A 15,643-nucleotide genomic window follows, 5' to 3' on the forward strand; every position below is an offset into this window, starting at 1 on the left:
ACCAGCCCCAGCAGGATGAAGGGAAACGGGGGACGGGAACATGTGCACTTTCACCAACAGAATCAAGTCTGCAATGCGTGAAACCAACAAATAATATTCCTCTTGCTGCCACCTCCCCTTTTATTTCCCCTTCTCTCTTGCAGCTAATAAAGATACCTACAAACCTCTTAAACATCCCCATCAGCCCTCTCCTTCACACCATTATCCCCTCACAATCGAAACACCTTGCAAACCATCGCTCTCTCCGCACCTCGTACTCCCCCCACCCACTTCTCAACATCCTCTCATTCATCGACCCCCTGCGTCCTCCATTCACCCCCCACCCTAGTGCTACTCTGTCACTCGTTCCTCTATCCTGTCATTTTACCCACAACCTTCCCTTTGCCCCTTCATTGTTCTAATTATTTTCGTCTCTACCCATCCCTCCCCGTAGCGCTCACCATCTCCCACCAGCTGCAGTAGGGCCAGGTCAAGAGGACGTTTCCAGCGTGAGTTTTTGTGCAGGGCGATACCGTAGCCTGTGGTGGCAAAAACCTTCCCCGAGCCTATGGTCATCACCTTCGAAAAAAAGACAAAGTGCAGATATTTAAAAAAAAGAGCCAAACATATATGTTGAATCTAGTATGTGTGCAAAAGTGCCTGTGTGGGTTAGTCCTCACCTTACAACCTTCGTCCTTCCTGGCCATATAGTTCAATACTGCAGCATCATAAATAAAAGCATCCAGTTTCCTGTAAAGGGATCAAGGGAGAATTCATTCATCATTTAATGGGAGAGAGGGAGCAGCGGGATGGAGAGACAGAGGCAGGGGAGGAGGTATAAAGGTGGATCTCGGCAATGTACCTGGGAAGAGACTTAGGGTGCAAAAATATACGGCAGACAGGCGCACGGAATGATAGAGAGGGCATGAAAAGTTAAATCATAACAAGAAAAAGGGAGGATGGGTGGGAATAGTAAAGCAGGCTTGGCGGAAAGAGTGAAAACACAAGGAGAATAAAATAAGGCAGAGATCAGGGAAAGATGTGTGAGTAAGAGGGAACGGGAAGGTGGTGGTGGTGAAGGAGGAGGAGGAGGAGGATGGGGATTTATACGGTGCGGGGAACGCAGTGACAGGGAAAGAGAGAGAGAGAGAGAGAGAGAGAGAGAGAGGGAGAGGGAGAGGGGGGAAAGATTTACACACTTCAGGGGGAAGACATGGGATAGAGCCGGAGAGTGATGAGGATTATAAAGTTTAAATACAGACACTCCGAGAAAGCACACTGGGAGGGGAAAGAATGGGCCGAAAAAGAGAAGTAGAAAAGAGAGAAATGGTAAGATAAAAGGGCAGATGACGCGTGAGAGGAAGAGAAAGATAAGCACCGAGGAAGAGAGGAGAAAAAAGACAGCAGGAGAAAAGCAAGTTTCTCATTTTTTGTGCATGTTAACACTGAGTTATAATTGTGGTGTCAAGGCAACGGGGAGGGAGAAATGATGACAGAGGCTTAGGATGAAGTAAACTGGGATTATCCAACACATGACGGGGTGATAGAGATTCCTCTAGAAACTGAAGAGGGAAATGCTGCTCGCACCGTGTGGGTGGGTGGAGATAGCGGTGAAGGTGGAGAGAGAGTAAAGGTGAGAGAATCTGTGCAGCAAAGCAGGAAGTGTGACAAAAGATGTGAAATGTTAGTCAGAGTTGAAAAGAACGCCACTGTGTATGATGGCCTGCTAGTGAGAGTGAGGACATTAAAAAAAAAATCACAGAAAAGAGTGGCAGCAAGTATGACTCCACCAAAAACAAAATCCTATAATAACCAAACATGTTGGGTGATTTCTCATTAAATGGGATGATGGAAATACAGTAAATACCGCAGGGTTTGTAAAATAGTCCTTGTGGCGAGATTGAATTGTCAACTGCTGTTTCAGCAAACATACTGTAGACAAGAAATCCTTAAAGTGCTAAGAGGAATGGCAATTTGAACATCTGCTCGATATAGATTGTGTGATACAATCGCTCCAAATCAGCTACTGAATAGACTTTGCGGTGACATTGTATTGTACAATCTCAGAGAGTAGTCAGTATCAGTTTAAGTTGGACATGTTTCATCAGCAGACGACAGCAAAAAACTTCTTTTGACCATTTAGTGGCACTGCATTTACTTGCACCTTATCTGAATGGAAGTACATGGGGGATTTTCTGGGAGAAATATGACATTTCAGTAGCCTATGTCATTTTAAAATAATTGTTATTGAAAGTGTTAAGTCTAATCATGACAAACCTTTATCAGAACTTATTTGACAAATGTATTTTCATCACCAACATCACCTTGTACAGCCAGGCAGCATTTTGGTTGCCTAAAAATGTCTTATTCAGCGTTCGGTTGTACTTAGCTCCACACTCAAGTGTCACTTCCGGTTGCAAAAAGCCGAGATGGCAATCTTGAGGCTTCAGTATAGTAGTTCACAAACCAATTGGTGATGTCACAGTGACAATGACTTCTTATATACAGTCTATATGTACAGTGACCTAAGGACATGACTATTTGAAAACAATCTATATTTTAAGAATTGATATGTTATGGTTGTTGGAAGGCAATACATTGAGTTGACTTTTTTAAAAGCAGATTTTTGTTTTGGTTACATTTTTAAAAAAAAATTTAAAATAAATCTTGTATCCTTCATAGTTGGGCAATTCGGTTATGTAAATTGGGTATTTTGAAATGTTTTCTTTTTAAACTCATGTATAAGTAATTAAAAATTTGTGATGAGAGCATCTTGGTTGTTGTCGTCTTGTAAGCTTAAAGAGGCATACACGGTAGATTTTATGTCTCAAACAAGCAACAGTATGGTTTTATATTTGCCTGAGGAAATTGTGAACAATTTTAACAACTTACTTAAAGCTGCAGTCGGTAGAAATGGAGCAAATATTATTAAAAAACGTTATTTTTTATAAAATGGTCACTATATCCTGACAGTAGTGCATGAATCTGAAAAAAATCATGTGCCTCTGTGTCCTCGGTTGCTCCTAATGGCATCTGCAAGTTTTCACAGATCGGAGGAAAACAACCAATCAGAGCTGATCTGACGTCTCTGAGCAGCTGTCAATCACTCGCGAACTCTGATCAAACGGTCAAACTAGGCAGCGATGATCAAATATGAATCAATATTCTGTTACTATAATCCCTGTTTCCCGCCTCAAATGTTTTCAGAAACATCTTGTATTGTACTGTTTAGCTGTAAAATGAGAAAGTTTGTGACCCGGCAGCCATGTTGAGATCAGTTGAGGAAATACCAAGCACCGCCCACCAGCCGGAGCACAGCCAATAGGAACGCTCTCTCTGAAATGACCTGTGATTGGCCAAAGTCTCCCGTCATGGGCTAGATTATTTAAAGCCTGAAAAATGAGCCATGAGTAGGTGGAGAAGTCCAGTTATCTCTCAGAGCACTTGAATTACAATATGCTGAAAGGTTATTATGGATTTTTTGCCAAATTATGCCAAAAATATATTGCCTACTGCCACTTTAATCTAAAACACAATAATTTGCAAAGCATGATTGAATGGAAACTCAGCTTCTGGAAAATAAAAAGCGAGATGTTGAGAAAGACAAAGACCTACTGGGTACATGTAAAGGGAATGAACAAGCTGCATGTTGCAGTAGACAGACCCGGTCTTGAGGTTCAGTATGGCGTCTTCCACTCCTCTCTGGTTGTATTTGCCCATGTACTGGTGCATGTCTGGGTAGTTGGAGCGGATGTTTTTTTCTGTGCTCCCGTTGGGCACCGTGCCAAACTTCAGAGGTGGGTACTGCTCCTCGGGATGCTGAAACTAGCAGAGCAAAGGGAGGCGAGGGAGGGAGACGGAAGGGGCATGAGACACACCAGGCTGTGCACCAATCTGTCTGACCTATTTCTGTCCACTCTCCAGACTAACTTACAACACTCCGTGCACAGTCAAATCTTTGAAAAGAGAGCAGTCTGTGGACTTAGAGCAGCATTTAGTACTGTCTTTTAAGTATTCAAGAACTGTGGTAATTGAGTTATGTTAAATGAGATTTTATTCATTTCTAAATTCCTGTGCTTTAATCAATTTAACATTCAAATGCACGGGATTTGGCTCAGTCTAAGACTTTAATTCTCCTTCTGCTTCCACCACTTAATCAGTATTCAAGCGATGAGGTACCTTCTTGTCCGAGAGGCCCGACACCGTGTCAATGTACTCCTCCTGGATCATGAAGGCGGCCAGGTTAGCCGTGTAGGAGGCCAGGAAGATGACAGCGAAGAAGGCCCAGATCAGCACCATGATCTTGCTGGTGGTTCCTCTGGGGTTCTCCACTGGCACGGAATTGTTGAAGACAATAGCCCACAAAAGCCAAACAGACTTTCCTATAGTAAAAGTAGACCCTCCAGCCTCTGGCCAAAATGATGAAGAGAGAGAAAAAGAAAGCGTAATGAGCGGATGTAATATTAACTTTTTTTCTAGACAGCTATCCGGCCAGTACACAGCACAATAGTGTATTCAGCAGCGTCTGACTGCAGACGAAGCAGCCGATTCAAATTAAACTTCCCTGAATGACCTGTAAAATGGGTTTACTGTATATGAAAATACCTAGCAGACTTTTTGACACCGAAGCTCATAAGACGGTGACTGTGCGTTTCGAGGACGGCAGCTTTCAATTCAGCTGCTACGTGATCTCACAAATGATTAAACCATATGGTGCAAATCACCATTCAAAGGGCTCAAACGCTCCTTCCTTTATACAACAGGAGTAAAAGGAGGAAGGAAGGAGAGAGGATGAGACTGAATGAGAGGGATATATATGGGAGGATGACAGAGAGGTAAAATTATGTAGAGCACAGCAATCATGCAGTAAAAGAGGCGAGTCGGGTTGGGTATTGGACCGAGGCATCAGGCATACTGAATATCACAGGGGTACAAACTATGCTGTTGAATAATAAATGGCTGCTTCAATATCGAGAATACTTGGATGCAGTTCAACATTACTGTAGGTATAATTTCCCCCGGAGCCTACACTCACAGTTAAGGATTCAGGGCAGCACGTTCAAAATGTCGGTTCATTGTGAACTGACCAATCGGACAGCAAGAATCAATAGAAACAACAAAAAAAACTATTCGGACTTTGAAATCTTTTAACCACATTCAAGGAGTATGTTCAATGTTTATCCGTTTGCATCATGCAGCAACAGCAATGAAGTGCATGCACACCCATCAATCAGACAGACAGCTTAGATCCATCACTCACTCTTGCCGTTCGCGAGGCTGCGGTTGTAGCCCACGGGGCTGAAGAACTCAAAAATGAAGACGGTCACAGCCACTACGGTCAGGCACATGACGAACATCATCACCCACACCGCGGGACTGTAGGGCTCTGCGCAGGGAAACAAATGAACACACAACATAAGGGCACATTAAAACAGCTTCGTACTGCATTATTAAATCATCATTATGATTATCGATAGAGGGGACGATAAAGCTTCATAAACCTGGCACATTGTGCACTACATACACAGAGATGAGCCTACAGTGAGAACAGAAACCGTTGGAGGAAACATATTCTCCCGAAGTCCATAAACCCTGTTTTCTCTTTTAACAATCATCTCAATGCAGTCTATAGGCCCATAACTGTTCTCCCGCTGGAGCCCGAGTCTGCTGACAGAGTGAAACTACAAGTTGGGAAGACATGAGCGGCTAAGAAGAAAAAGTAACGGCTAATCTAGATGTAAGGACCAGCAGCCAAAGACTGAGGCTCTTTATGCAAACTCGACACTTTACGATTAGATTAGATTCTGTACATCAGCTAGATGCCGCACACAAACACAGCCTCTTACCTAAGAAAGCGGATGGTGATACTGTTCCGTTGCTACGGGAGACCATGACACTGATCCCCGTCTCCACAAAAGGGACAGAGAAATCCACGACCTCTGACCTCTCCTCATTGATAGTCAGCGAGCCGATGGCCATGTCGGCTCGCTTGTACACCACCTGAAGGGGACGAGAATCGGTGGCGAGAGAGAAATCTAATTATGGGTAATTCCTGTGGCGGTTACAGACAGACAAAGCCAATCTTTTACAGTTCACAGAGGTTTATTTCCAGGTGAGATGGTGACATTTCTGCACCCTGACCCTTTGTACATCCTCAAATGTGCCTGCGTGAGAAAGGCCAGGGATTCAATCTGGTACAAATACTGAACACGTGTCTCTTGTGCATCTCTTTAGCATACAAAATGAGCTACAGGGCCCTTCTCCTCCCTGCCGCCATCTAGAAAAACCTGAAAACCGCTGTGTCTGCTGATTTGTACAAGTGAAATGTTAATCTACATTAGACATGGCACATCCGCTCTTCAGAGCAAATCAGCAGAAAAATGAAGCGAAGCGGAAAAAGCAAAGCACCCTCCCCTCAACTTTGCCAAGTCTCTGGATTACCTGATCAAAGAATGGCAGGCTTTGGAACATCTGATCAAAAGACAGACATTAGTTTTAGAAAACAAAAATTCGCTTGGCCTTTTGCATGTGAAAATAGATTCGACAGACAGCTCTGGCCCCGGCTCAGGTTATAAATGATGGTGCAGGTGAGGGAGAGAGAGTTTTGGAACCCGCGATAGCGTTTGGCGAGTTCCCTCCGGGACAAAGATAGAAACAGCGGGCCGCTTCAATGACACAGCGGCCCCCGGATCGATCTCAGCATGTGTGTGAGCTTGTTTGTTTGAATGTGCATCTGCCAGCATCTCTGTGTCTTTCTTGATGGGGGATCATGAACCTCAGCGAGCATTGCTGAGAAAATATCAAGGACTAATCGCAACTATCCAGGGGGGTGTCTGGCAATGTGTGTGTTTGTGCCTCTATGTGTCTCTGCAGATAAACACACTGTGGGAAAGTGTTTGATGGAGAGTGTGTGTGTGTGTGTTCACTGCATATGTTAGCCACCGTGCTTGTCTGTCTAATTTGTGTAACTATGCAGTTTTTTTACCCTCCATTACAGCGTTTGAGTTTACGCATTTGTGTGTGTGTGTGTGTGTGTAATAAATGACAGCTGTCTGATTGCTGGCAGTGGTTAAGTGGCCATAACTCTCACAGCGATTGATGTGACACATAGCGTTTAACTGGTCGCCCAGGACGCCGGAGCACAGGCGGGGGAATGATACTATGCGGCTTGTTGCAACACAAAATATGTATAAACTCACACCCAAAATGTTCACACATTCGCAAGTGACACGGGACCGACATTGAGAACACATTGCTCACAAAGGCAGACAGGCAGAACCAACGTCACCCACACACACACATAAACAAAGACTTGCCTCTCCAATCATGCCGTTCCAAACCCCATCAATTTTCTTCCCGTGTTTCCCATTGGTCACTAAGTAAAGGTCATAGGTGAAGCCGACAATCTTGGCCAATCTCTTGAGGATGTCGATGCAGAAGCCCTTGCAGCACTGCTTCATGGGAGCCACGCCCTCGTGGATGGCACTGTGAGAGAGTCACAGAGAGGAAAAAATTAAAAGTAAAAAGTGGTCGAACAAAAAGCCTTAAAAACTGCATCCTGATTGATGTGCAATAGTGCGAAACAGAAGGAAATGGTCGCAGAGGAAGAATATTATGGCCCAGCACTTGTTGACAGGTTTGATCGACCAGTGTAGGATAGGTGCTGTCATCCCCTCAGAAGCTGATGAACCATAAAGCTCCAGTGTGGTCATATCTGATTCCAGACCCCTGAGTCATTCCACTGATCCTCTGGAGAGCAGTCTGCTATTGATTATGGTCAGGGAGTGAAGAGACCACAGTTTTGATAGGTGATGGATGTCACCTCAATTGGATGGCATCATGAGAGCTTAGGAACTCCATTCATAACACTGGTAAATAAAGTAGTGAGGCTACCATTTGATTTCTCTGATTATTCTTTCCTTTCATTACCTTGTGAAAATTGTAGTTTTGGGTGTAACATTATGGAATAGGTCAGTGACATTGAATCCTACATAAAACATTGTCTTAAATCCACAGGATTACAACCTGGCATTAAGGGGTCGCCTGCAGGGCACTGAGTCGCGGATGCAGGTCCCGGACGCGGCGTCTGCCAGCTCCACAATGACAAATGGCCTTTCCTCCAGCGTGACAACGCGCAGGTGCTGGGCATCATCAGGTGGTTTAAGGAATGGCCCGTAGCGAGACCAGGCTGGGTACCGAAGCCTCAGCACGCCGTTCTCCCACCAGCCTACCTGGGGGAACAGACAAGAGGAACATTAGAGAGAGGTGGAGCACACAAACACACACACATTTCTACCACAATCAGGATTTATTTTAATGGATAGAGAAACAAAACCAGGTAATCTCAACAACCCAACTGAACACAAAGCAAATACCAAAAAGACATACAGTAGGTTTGCCTCATCTCAAGACATAGTAGAAAAGGTAAATGTACTTAATACTCAAGTAAAAATGTAGTATTTATATAATGAGTAATACTTGCAATAATTATATCTACATGTTGCAGCTTACAGTGATGGTAAATTTGAGCAAATATAATAGTTATTTTGGGATATCCTGACAGTAGTACCTGAGACAGATAAAATCATGGCATTTGCAAAATTCTACCGGGCCCAAAGGAAAACAACCAATTAGAGATGAGCAGTCTCTGGGCAGCTCTCAATCTCATTTTACAGCTAAACACATTTAAATATGTTTCTGAAAAACATATTGTGATATTGTGATTTATTGTTCATTAGAAGGCATACTATGCACGATTTACCTAAGAAACAGAGTATAGACTCGTGCAAAAATAATGCCTCTCAATCATCACTTATGACGCACTAGAAGTGGGTGGCAGTGTCTGTTTCTGCAGAGACCGTGCAGTCTGCCTGTATTTTCTTCTTCTTATTATAATAATATTATTATTATTATTACAGCCTTTGATCACTGGGTGTGCAGCCCCCAAGCCTGCGCAAGCACACATCCAAGAGGAAGCTATGAAAACGGTTGACACGGTGCTGAAAAAACGCAAACATAGCGAGGTGAAACGCCAAGCGGACAAAGCTCGTTCCAAACGAGAGTGAATCTGGGGTTGACTTTCACTTTTGCTGCTGTATGTGATGCTTTAGGTGGTTCTTGGAACAGCGGTCAGGGAACTTCTGGAGGAGGGGCCAACTTTGAATGTTGTGTTTACAAACAGTAAGCGGCAATTCCTGCGTAGTACACCTTTAAATATGAATAAATAAGCCTCTATTTGGTTTTATAATGATAACAATACCATAACCTTATACGTTTATGTAGTCACAGAGAGAGTTAACGCCTACACAACATTATACATCCACAAATGCCGTGCAATAAACATTGTATCAGGCTTAATTTTGTGCTTAAAAATGATTACATGATGAACGAACATCACCCTGACAGTCTCAATAAAAACGGAACACAATAAGCTTCACAAAGGCTGTATTTACCACAGGACTATGGCACCGGTTTGAATTATATTGTGGAGGTATTTGTGCACAGTAATTGTGCCCATTCGCTCTTTTTTTAGAGCACCAGGCCCTAAATATTCATTGTTATGTGGGTTGGGAGCAATTACCTGATACGTTTGTGCATGTGCAAAGGCTACACTGATTGATGGGGTTACAGTGGATATCCCGATTTGTTGGTACTAGTCATTTGCTTTAGTGTCAAAGCAGACATTGCCATATAATTAAATATAATGGCTTTGACTAGGGTGAAAGCAAGTAACTCTCAGATTGCACAAACGATGGGCTTTACTGAGGGTGACAGAAGTGTTTCTGTGGCACTCAGAAATCCACATTTCTGACCTCTACGCCTTTTAATAGCCTGGAACCACATTTTTATGTGACAAGCTCCGATCAAAAAGCATTTTCACACATTGAAAAAGCACATGTTCAGAGAGTAGTCTCATGCTTACAGATGTCATTCAGTATGATTCTTAAAATCTGTTAAGGGATGATGTTGTGAGACCACATTGTTCTGTGTCCACTGTTGACCTGAAACTGTCTGTCAAGCATCCCTTTTGGCTGTATCATTGTTTCCCCCTTCTCTTTGCTTTGTTTATATGCTCTCTGGATGTGTTGGATGCTCAGACTTTTGAAAGCAGCATGAGGCAGAACCACGCCCAAGAAGATTCAGTGCACATTCTTTTTTTTGTTTTTGTTTTTTAGTGAACCTCTTCTCTTGCAGCATCACTTGACACATCGTGTCATGATCGCATGATAAAAGTCTCGTCTAAGTGCGATGACAAGTGTAACTGAGGTGACAAAAGAAAGTGTGTAGGCATACTGTACACACATACAGAATCACATGAAGATATACAGTCAACGCACGCACACATATATTACAAAAGAATACACATAAGAATGTGAGTGCTTAAGCAGCAGGCCAGTAGAGTAATGTGATGTTGGCAGCCTTGATCAGCCGGCCTGTCTGTGTAATACGAGCGCTGGCAGGGAGAAGAGGAGGTGGTGGCAACAATGACAGTATTCCGACTGCACTTCGACCGCAGCTCTGCAACAGACATTCAATCAAAACACACTCGGGGAACACAGACAGAAAACAGATAGAGCTTACAGGAGAACACACTACTCTCTATCAGACAAATACCCAGAAAAATGCACACACGCATACATCAAGGAAAAGAACAGCCGAAAAAAATACCACTTCAGTTTCAGGCAGAGAAAGTATTCTGGTGTGGAGCAAAAGTTTGAGGGCTGGGAGCCACTTTAAAACGTATCCTCTAGCAGCCATGAGTGGCGTTAACAAATGTTCATTAAATCACAGTAACATCCTGGAACGCCCAGCATCGTGTGCCGTGTCTGTAGCTGAAACAAGCCATGCTAATGCTGGACAACCTTCAGTACGAGTCTGCAGTGTTTCGCTAAGCTAAGCCGGGTGCTCCCGGGCTCTAGGTAATGGTGCAGTCATTGTAAAGAGAACATTAAATATTCAGGGAGAGCCAACAGCGTGGATGTGCATAATAGGCAGATACAGGCGTCTTATCCTCGCTGTGTGCGTGTGTGTGCAACAGGGTTTATGCAAGAAGGGTGTAAAGCATATGTGTGGAAGCATACAGTATGTGCCCTCATTTGTGTGCACACACATGTGGATGTCTGTGTGTAAGTTCTAAGCGTGTGTGTGTGTGTGTGTGTGTGTGTGTGTGTGTGTGTATGTGTGTGTGTGTGTGTGTGTGCGCGTGTGTGCGTGTGTGTGTGTGTGCGTGTGGGCGGGTTTCGTACCCTGGGTTTGCACAGAGTCGAAGGACTGGCGCAGGAGCTTCTAATTGAAAGGGATTTGAGGGATATGGCAGGAGTCAGCATGTTACGACACGCTGAGACTGGACTCTGGTGGGCTGTTAAAACCAGCGGGAGGCTGAGAACCACCAATGTGTGTATTTATGCGTGTGTGTAAGCTTGTGTGGGTGCATCAGTATTTGTATTAGCGCACTGTTTGTGATTATGTGAGGTTGCAGAGTGCATGTTCTGAGAGTACCGTGTGTGTCTGTATGCATGTACAGTGTGGCGTTTGAGGTGCTGCTGGTGTGCGGTTGAGAAAATGAGCATCGCTCTCTCGTCTGACACTGACAAGGGCAAAATCCCGGCGTATTAAAGGGAAAACATCTCCAACAGGTGACAAGGCTTCGTATTAAGGATTTCTGAACAAACCACAGCTTAATAGAATATGCATGACATGCCAGGGGTACTGGTGCTTTAGCGTTATGTAGACAAGACACTCAAACACACAAAACAATGGTGAGTCTACAACCAGATGGTTATGACACCCAGAAATCCTCAGCACTATTTAAATCTTACAGGAAAAGACCTGCAAATGCAGGCGGCAAAGCAGAACAAAACAGCAACTATTGATCAGAGCAACATCAGAACATTGCTTTCAGCAGAATGATGAAGAATGAAATGTATGAGTAGATGTGTATGACTGCAGGGCTGCTGCTAATGGTTATTTTATCGATTAAAGGATAGGTTCACATTTTTTAAAGCCTGTCTAAATACTCTCTCATACCCATATGTACATTTAAAGACTAAATAATTCTTCCTCACTATAGTGGCCGTGAAATGTCTCTTCCTAGTGCGGCTCGATGATGTAAGAGATGGGGGACAAAACCCACAGTCCTCTTTCTATATATATCTATATCCCTTTTTGTGTTCCTATTTCTCTGCTGCATCTCAGCAACACTGTCCAGGGAATCAAAAAGAGGGAATTTCATACTAAAGAGACGGCGCCGTTGCGGAAGTGTAGCACCCATTATCTGGCCCCCCCCCTCCCCTCAGGTTAACACTGTTAGCTTTGTCAGCACTATTGCCGTTGTTTTCGCCGTTAACATCGTTAGCACCGTTGGCTGCGTTGAGAGCTTTGCAGAGGCAATACAAATGCTCCCAATCTCGCATTTAGCACCTTTAAGGGCGCTGACACACCAAGCCGATGGTCGGCCATCAAACAGTTTGGGGCCGTCGTTAAGCGTCTGTCGGCCTAGCTTTTTCGGTGTGTCCTGCACCATCTGCTCTAGTATGCCAGTGTTGGAGTTTTTTCGGCCAATTCAGCATCTTCATATCATCTGATTGTTCCAATACACGGATATTTTCACAACAACATGGCCATGTATAATGAAGCTAAGCGGTGAATGAGAGTGGTGTGAAAATGCTCTTTGTTTGATGTATGTATCATAACAACGGCTTGTATATCCGCCGTCCTCGGTCTTCAGGTTTCCCTTTTTGAATGACAAATACAGACTACCGTGACCTGCTGGTGTGGAAAGTTATATCCTCTCACATAGACGCAGAACGTCTGTGCTAACTGTCCGTCGACTGTAGTCTTCGCGTTGTGTTCGGGTGCAACTTGTCGGCGAAAAAAAACGCGACGTGAGGCGACACAACAGGTGGCCTTCGTCTGGTGTGCACCCAGCTTAAAGCTACATATGGGCATGCACATATTGTATTAAGACCAACTTGAAAACATGTGAACCAATCCTTTAACCTTGTCAGGATTTTTTTATTGATTAACTGATCCATTACATTTTCCCTGAGGCCATGGGGATGCTTGTTTTGTCAGACCAACAGTCCGAAACCCCTAAGATATTCAATTTACAATTATATAAAATCAAAAAAGCAAATCATCAAATTTCACAAGCTGGAAAGAATGCTTGCCATTTTTGCTTAATAAGAGACTTAAATGAATTATTAATTAGTCAATTATCAAAATTGTGATCATTAGATTTCTGTCAATTGTTTCTGCACTATAAATGTGTGTGTCATATTGTGAGTGTTTTAACCAGGAAATAGCAGCGTGACAGAGAGACAGCAGAGACTGAACCGGCACAGTAGGAACACAAAGCACGGTCAAATGGTCAGCTGCCAACTTCTCTCCTCTGCCTCGGGCACCGATAGCCACAGTGAACTTTACATGAACGTGACCCGTGCGACCTCACTATTCCCACTGTCAGGTTTATATTCTTATTTCAGATGGCAACGCAGCACGATCTGCTCCTCTAGCTCACATGGAGAGATTAAGACCCAAGAACCAATCAGCACAAAACCCTGCTCTGGCTTCAATTGTCCTTGCGGTGGTCCACAGAGGACAAAATGACTGAATCCAAAGATTCAAACAGCTTATGGAGACAACAAAAATAATATTCAATCGAGTGTGTCATGTGATTGAACAGAAAGCGATTAGACATAAAGAACTGATGTCATGTCCTTACATCTTCCCATCCACGTCCAGGTGTCCAGGAAATTACATCCAGGAAGGGGTTGGCCAGGTAACCGTCACTATTAAAGGAATAGTCTCGACCACCAAGTGTGATGTTGCCGAAATACCTGCATGGAAATGGATGGAGACGAAAGGAGAGAAGTAAGTAAATGACAGATAGTATTAGTAAATTAACAAATTGTTTTCTTGAGAGAGATGAGGAGAAAAATAGAAATCCTGAGGCTGTTTTTGAGTGAGCCTTCCCACTTGAAACTAAATCACAGCACCTCCATGGTGACAGTGAGGGCTTGTCTGTTAATCAAATCTACAGACGAATGATCAGACACAGAATCGTCTGGATCTTTGAAGTCAAACAACTGCTGCTCTCTGCATCGGCTGCGAGCTCTATAGTTTGTCTGATAATCACACGGGACAGACGTTCTAAGTGTCTCCTCGTGTCATCTCGCTGGCTTCAAAACACAAATCCTGAAAGCTTTTTTTTCTTTCTTTTTTTACATGACAGAAAGCTTCATATGGAATAGCAGCTTGTAGTTACAGACAGTGAACAGCAGGTAGCACTGCAAAAAAACAAAATAAAAGACACATCTTCCTTCTCTGTTGTTGGACATACTTTATAAACAGAGAAAGAAGAGTCCATTAATCATTTCCCTTTAATTGCCTCACTGTTTGTGCTGTGCTTCATTTACAAAAAAAAATACTGTAAATAAACTAATTAATTATATGTTTGGCTCGTCACAATGACTAGTCTCTCTATACAACATCATGCATGTGGAGCAAGAATGACTGGCGTTACAAAGGAACCAAAACGATAAGCAAAACCATTTGGGCTACCTGTTAGAGTGTGCTGCTGCCTGTTTGCACAGCCTACGAGGAATATATTAAAGCCTGCTCATTAATATACATGAGACATGGTCCGCTTGCTACAGATGCTGGGGTAATTTTGCCAACTCACAACTACACGCACCAACAACATCTATTTTGCATGGATGATAGCCAGCTCCAAATTCAGATATCCCCTCTGCGCCTGCTCTCTGACACTGAATCCACCGACTCCACCCATGTACCTTCCAGCGCATTCTGGCGCCGTACCAACTCGTTTCGTAGAATACACCTGATCCTGTCTCAATATATTTTGTCTGGAGCCTGCCAGCTGCCTCATACTCCCCCCCCCCCCCCTATTCTTACATTTCTTTTCCTTCCCTGCTCACATTAGAGCTTTCCTCTTATCTCCCTCTCACCTCATCCTGCCCCGCAGTCTCTGGGTCTGATTGGCGTCCGTCATGCAGTTGGTGACAAAGTTGGGCCCGCCCGTGGTTCCGTAATCCTTGCGCATGGCCACCGCTCCGTGAGTCAGCACAGATACTCCCCGAGCGATCCTCCGGCGAGGCTCGTCCCTCCAGCCCTGAGGCCGCACTGCGAACAGAGCCCGGGGCAGGCTATCCATGCTCAGACCTGAGAGAGCGGGCCCAACGGCGAACCACATGTGCGAGGCTCCGGCCTGACCGGCGGCCCAGGCGGCCTTGAAAACCATCTCGGCTTCCTCCTGGGAGCAGTACAGCAAACGGACCTGGAGGACAACAGGAAGGCAGGGAGGGAACAGGGACGAGGGGAGACACACACACACATACACGCTAGTGAGATAAGGAGGGGACAGGGGAGACGTGGAGAGAGACAGAGGGTGGGAGAAGTAAGGGGAGAAAGATAGAGCCGGAGCAGAGGAGCACCTGAACGGGAGGGGAGGAGGTGGGATAGAAAAGGCCATATCAAGAAAAAACAAGGGTGCCGGGGGAGGTAAGAGGAGAGATAGCAGTGAGCAGATGTGATAAGGCTCATGGGAGTCGGTCGTATGATTCAGAGAGAGAAGCAGAAAGAGGAAGCCGGGCTGCATGTGATGCATGCTAACCAGGAGGTGCAGGAGGCAACGGGGGTCAGC

The 15,643-nt window shown here is 44.4% G+C and overlaps 1 protein-coding gene across 3 annotated transcripts in view; it reads right to left on the bottom strand.

Moving 5' to 3' along the window:
* Window positions 1–15,643, bottom strand: part of grin2db (glutamate receptor, ionotropic, N-methyl D-aspartate 2D, b) — an 88,973-nt gene that overhangs the window by 13,747 nt on the left and 59,583 nt on the right. For all 3 annotated transcript variants that reach the window (XM_074653434.1, XM_074653433.1, XM_074653435.1), the window contains 10 exons: window positions 14,949–15,277; window positions 13,703–13,817; window positions 8,005–8,210; window positions 7,296–7,464; window positions 5,826–5,979; window positions 5,240–5,365; window positions 4,159–4,388; window positions 3,644–3,804; window positions 660–729; window positions 441–558 (listed from right to left, as the gene is read on the bottom strand). In XM_074653434.1, coding sequence (XP_074509535.1) covers window positions 441–558; window positions 660–729; window positions 3,644–3,804; window positions 4,159–4,388; window positions 5,240–5,365; window positions 5,826–5,979; window positions 7,296–7,464; window positions 8,005–8,210; window positions 13,703–13,817; window positions 14,949–15,277 — 1,678 coding nt within the window. The remainder of the gene's footprint in view (window positions 1–440; window positions 559–659; window positions 730–3,643; window positions 3,805–4,158; window positions 4,389–5,239; window positions 5,366–5,825; window positions 5,980–7,295; window positions 7,465–8,004; window positions 8,211–13,702; window positions 13,818–14,948; window positions 15,278–15,643) is intronic.

Source organism: Sebastes fasciatus, chromosome 12 (genome assembly GCF_043250625.1).
Source record: "Sebastes fasciatus isolate fSebFas1 chromosome 12, fSebFas1.pri, whole genome shotgun sequence".
In the NCBI taxonomy this organism is placed as follows: domain Eukaryota; kingdom Metazoa; phylum Chordata; class Actinopteri; order Perciformes; family Sebastidae; genus Sebastes; species Sebastes fasciatus.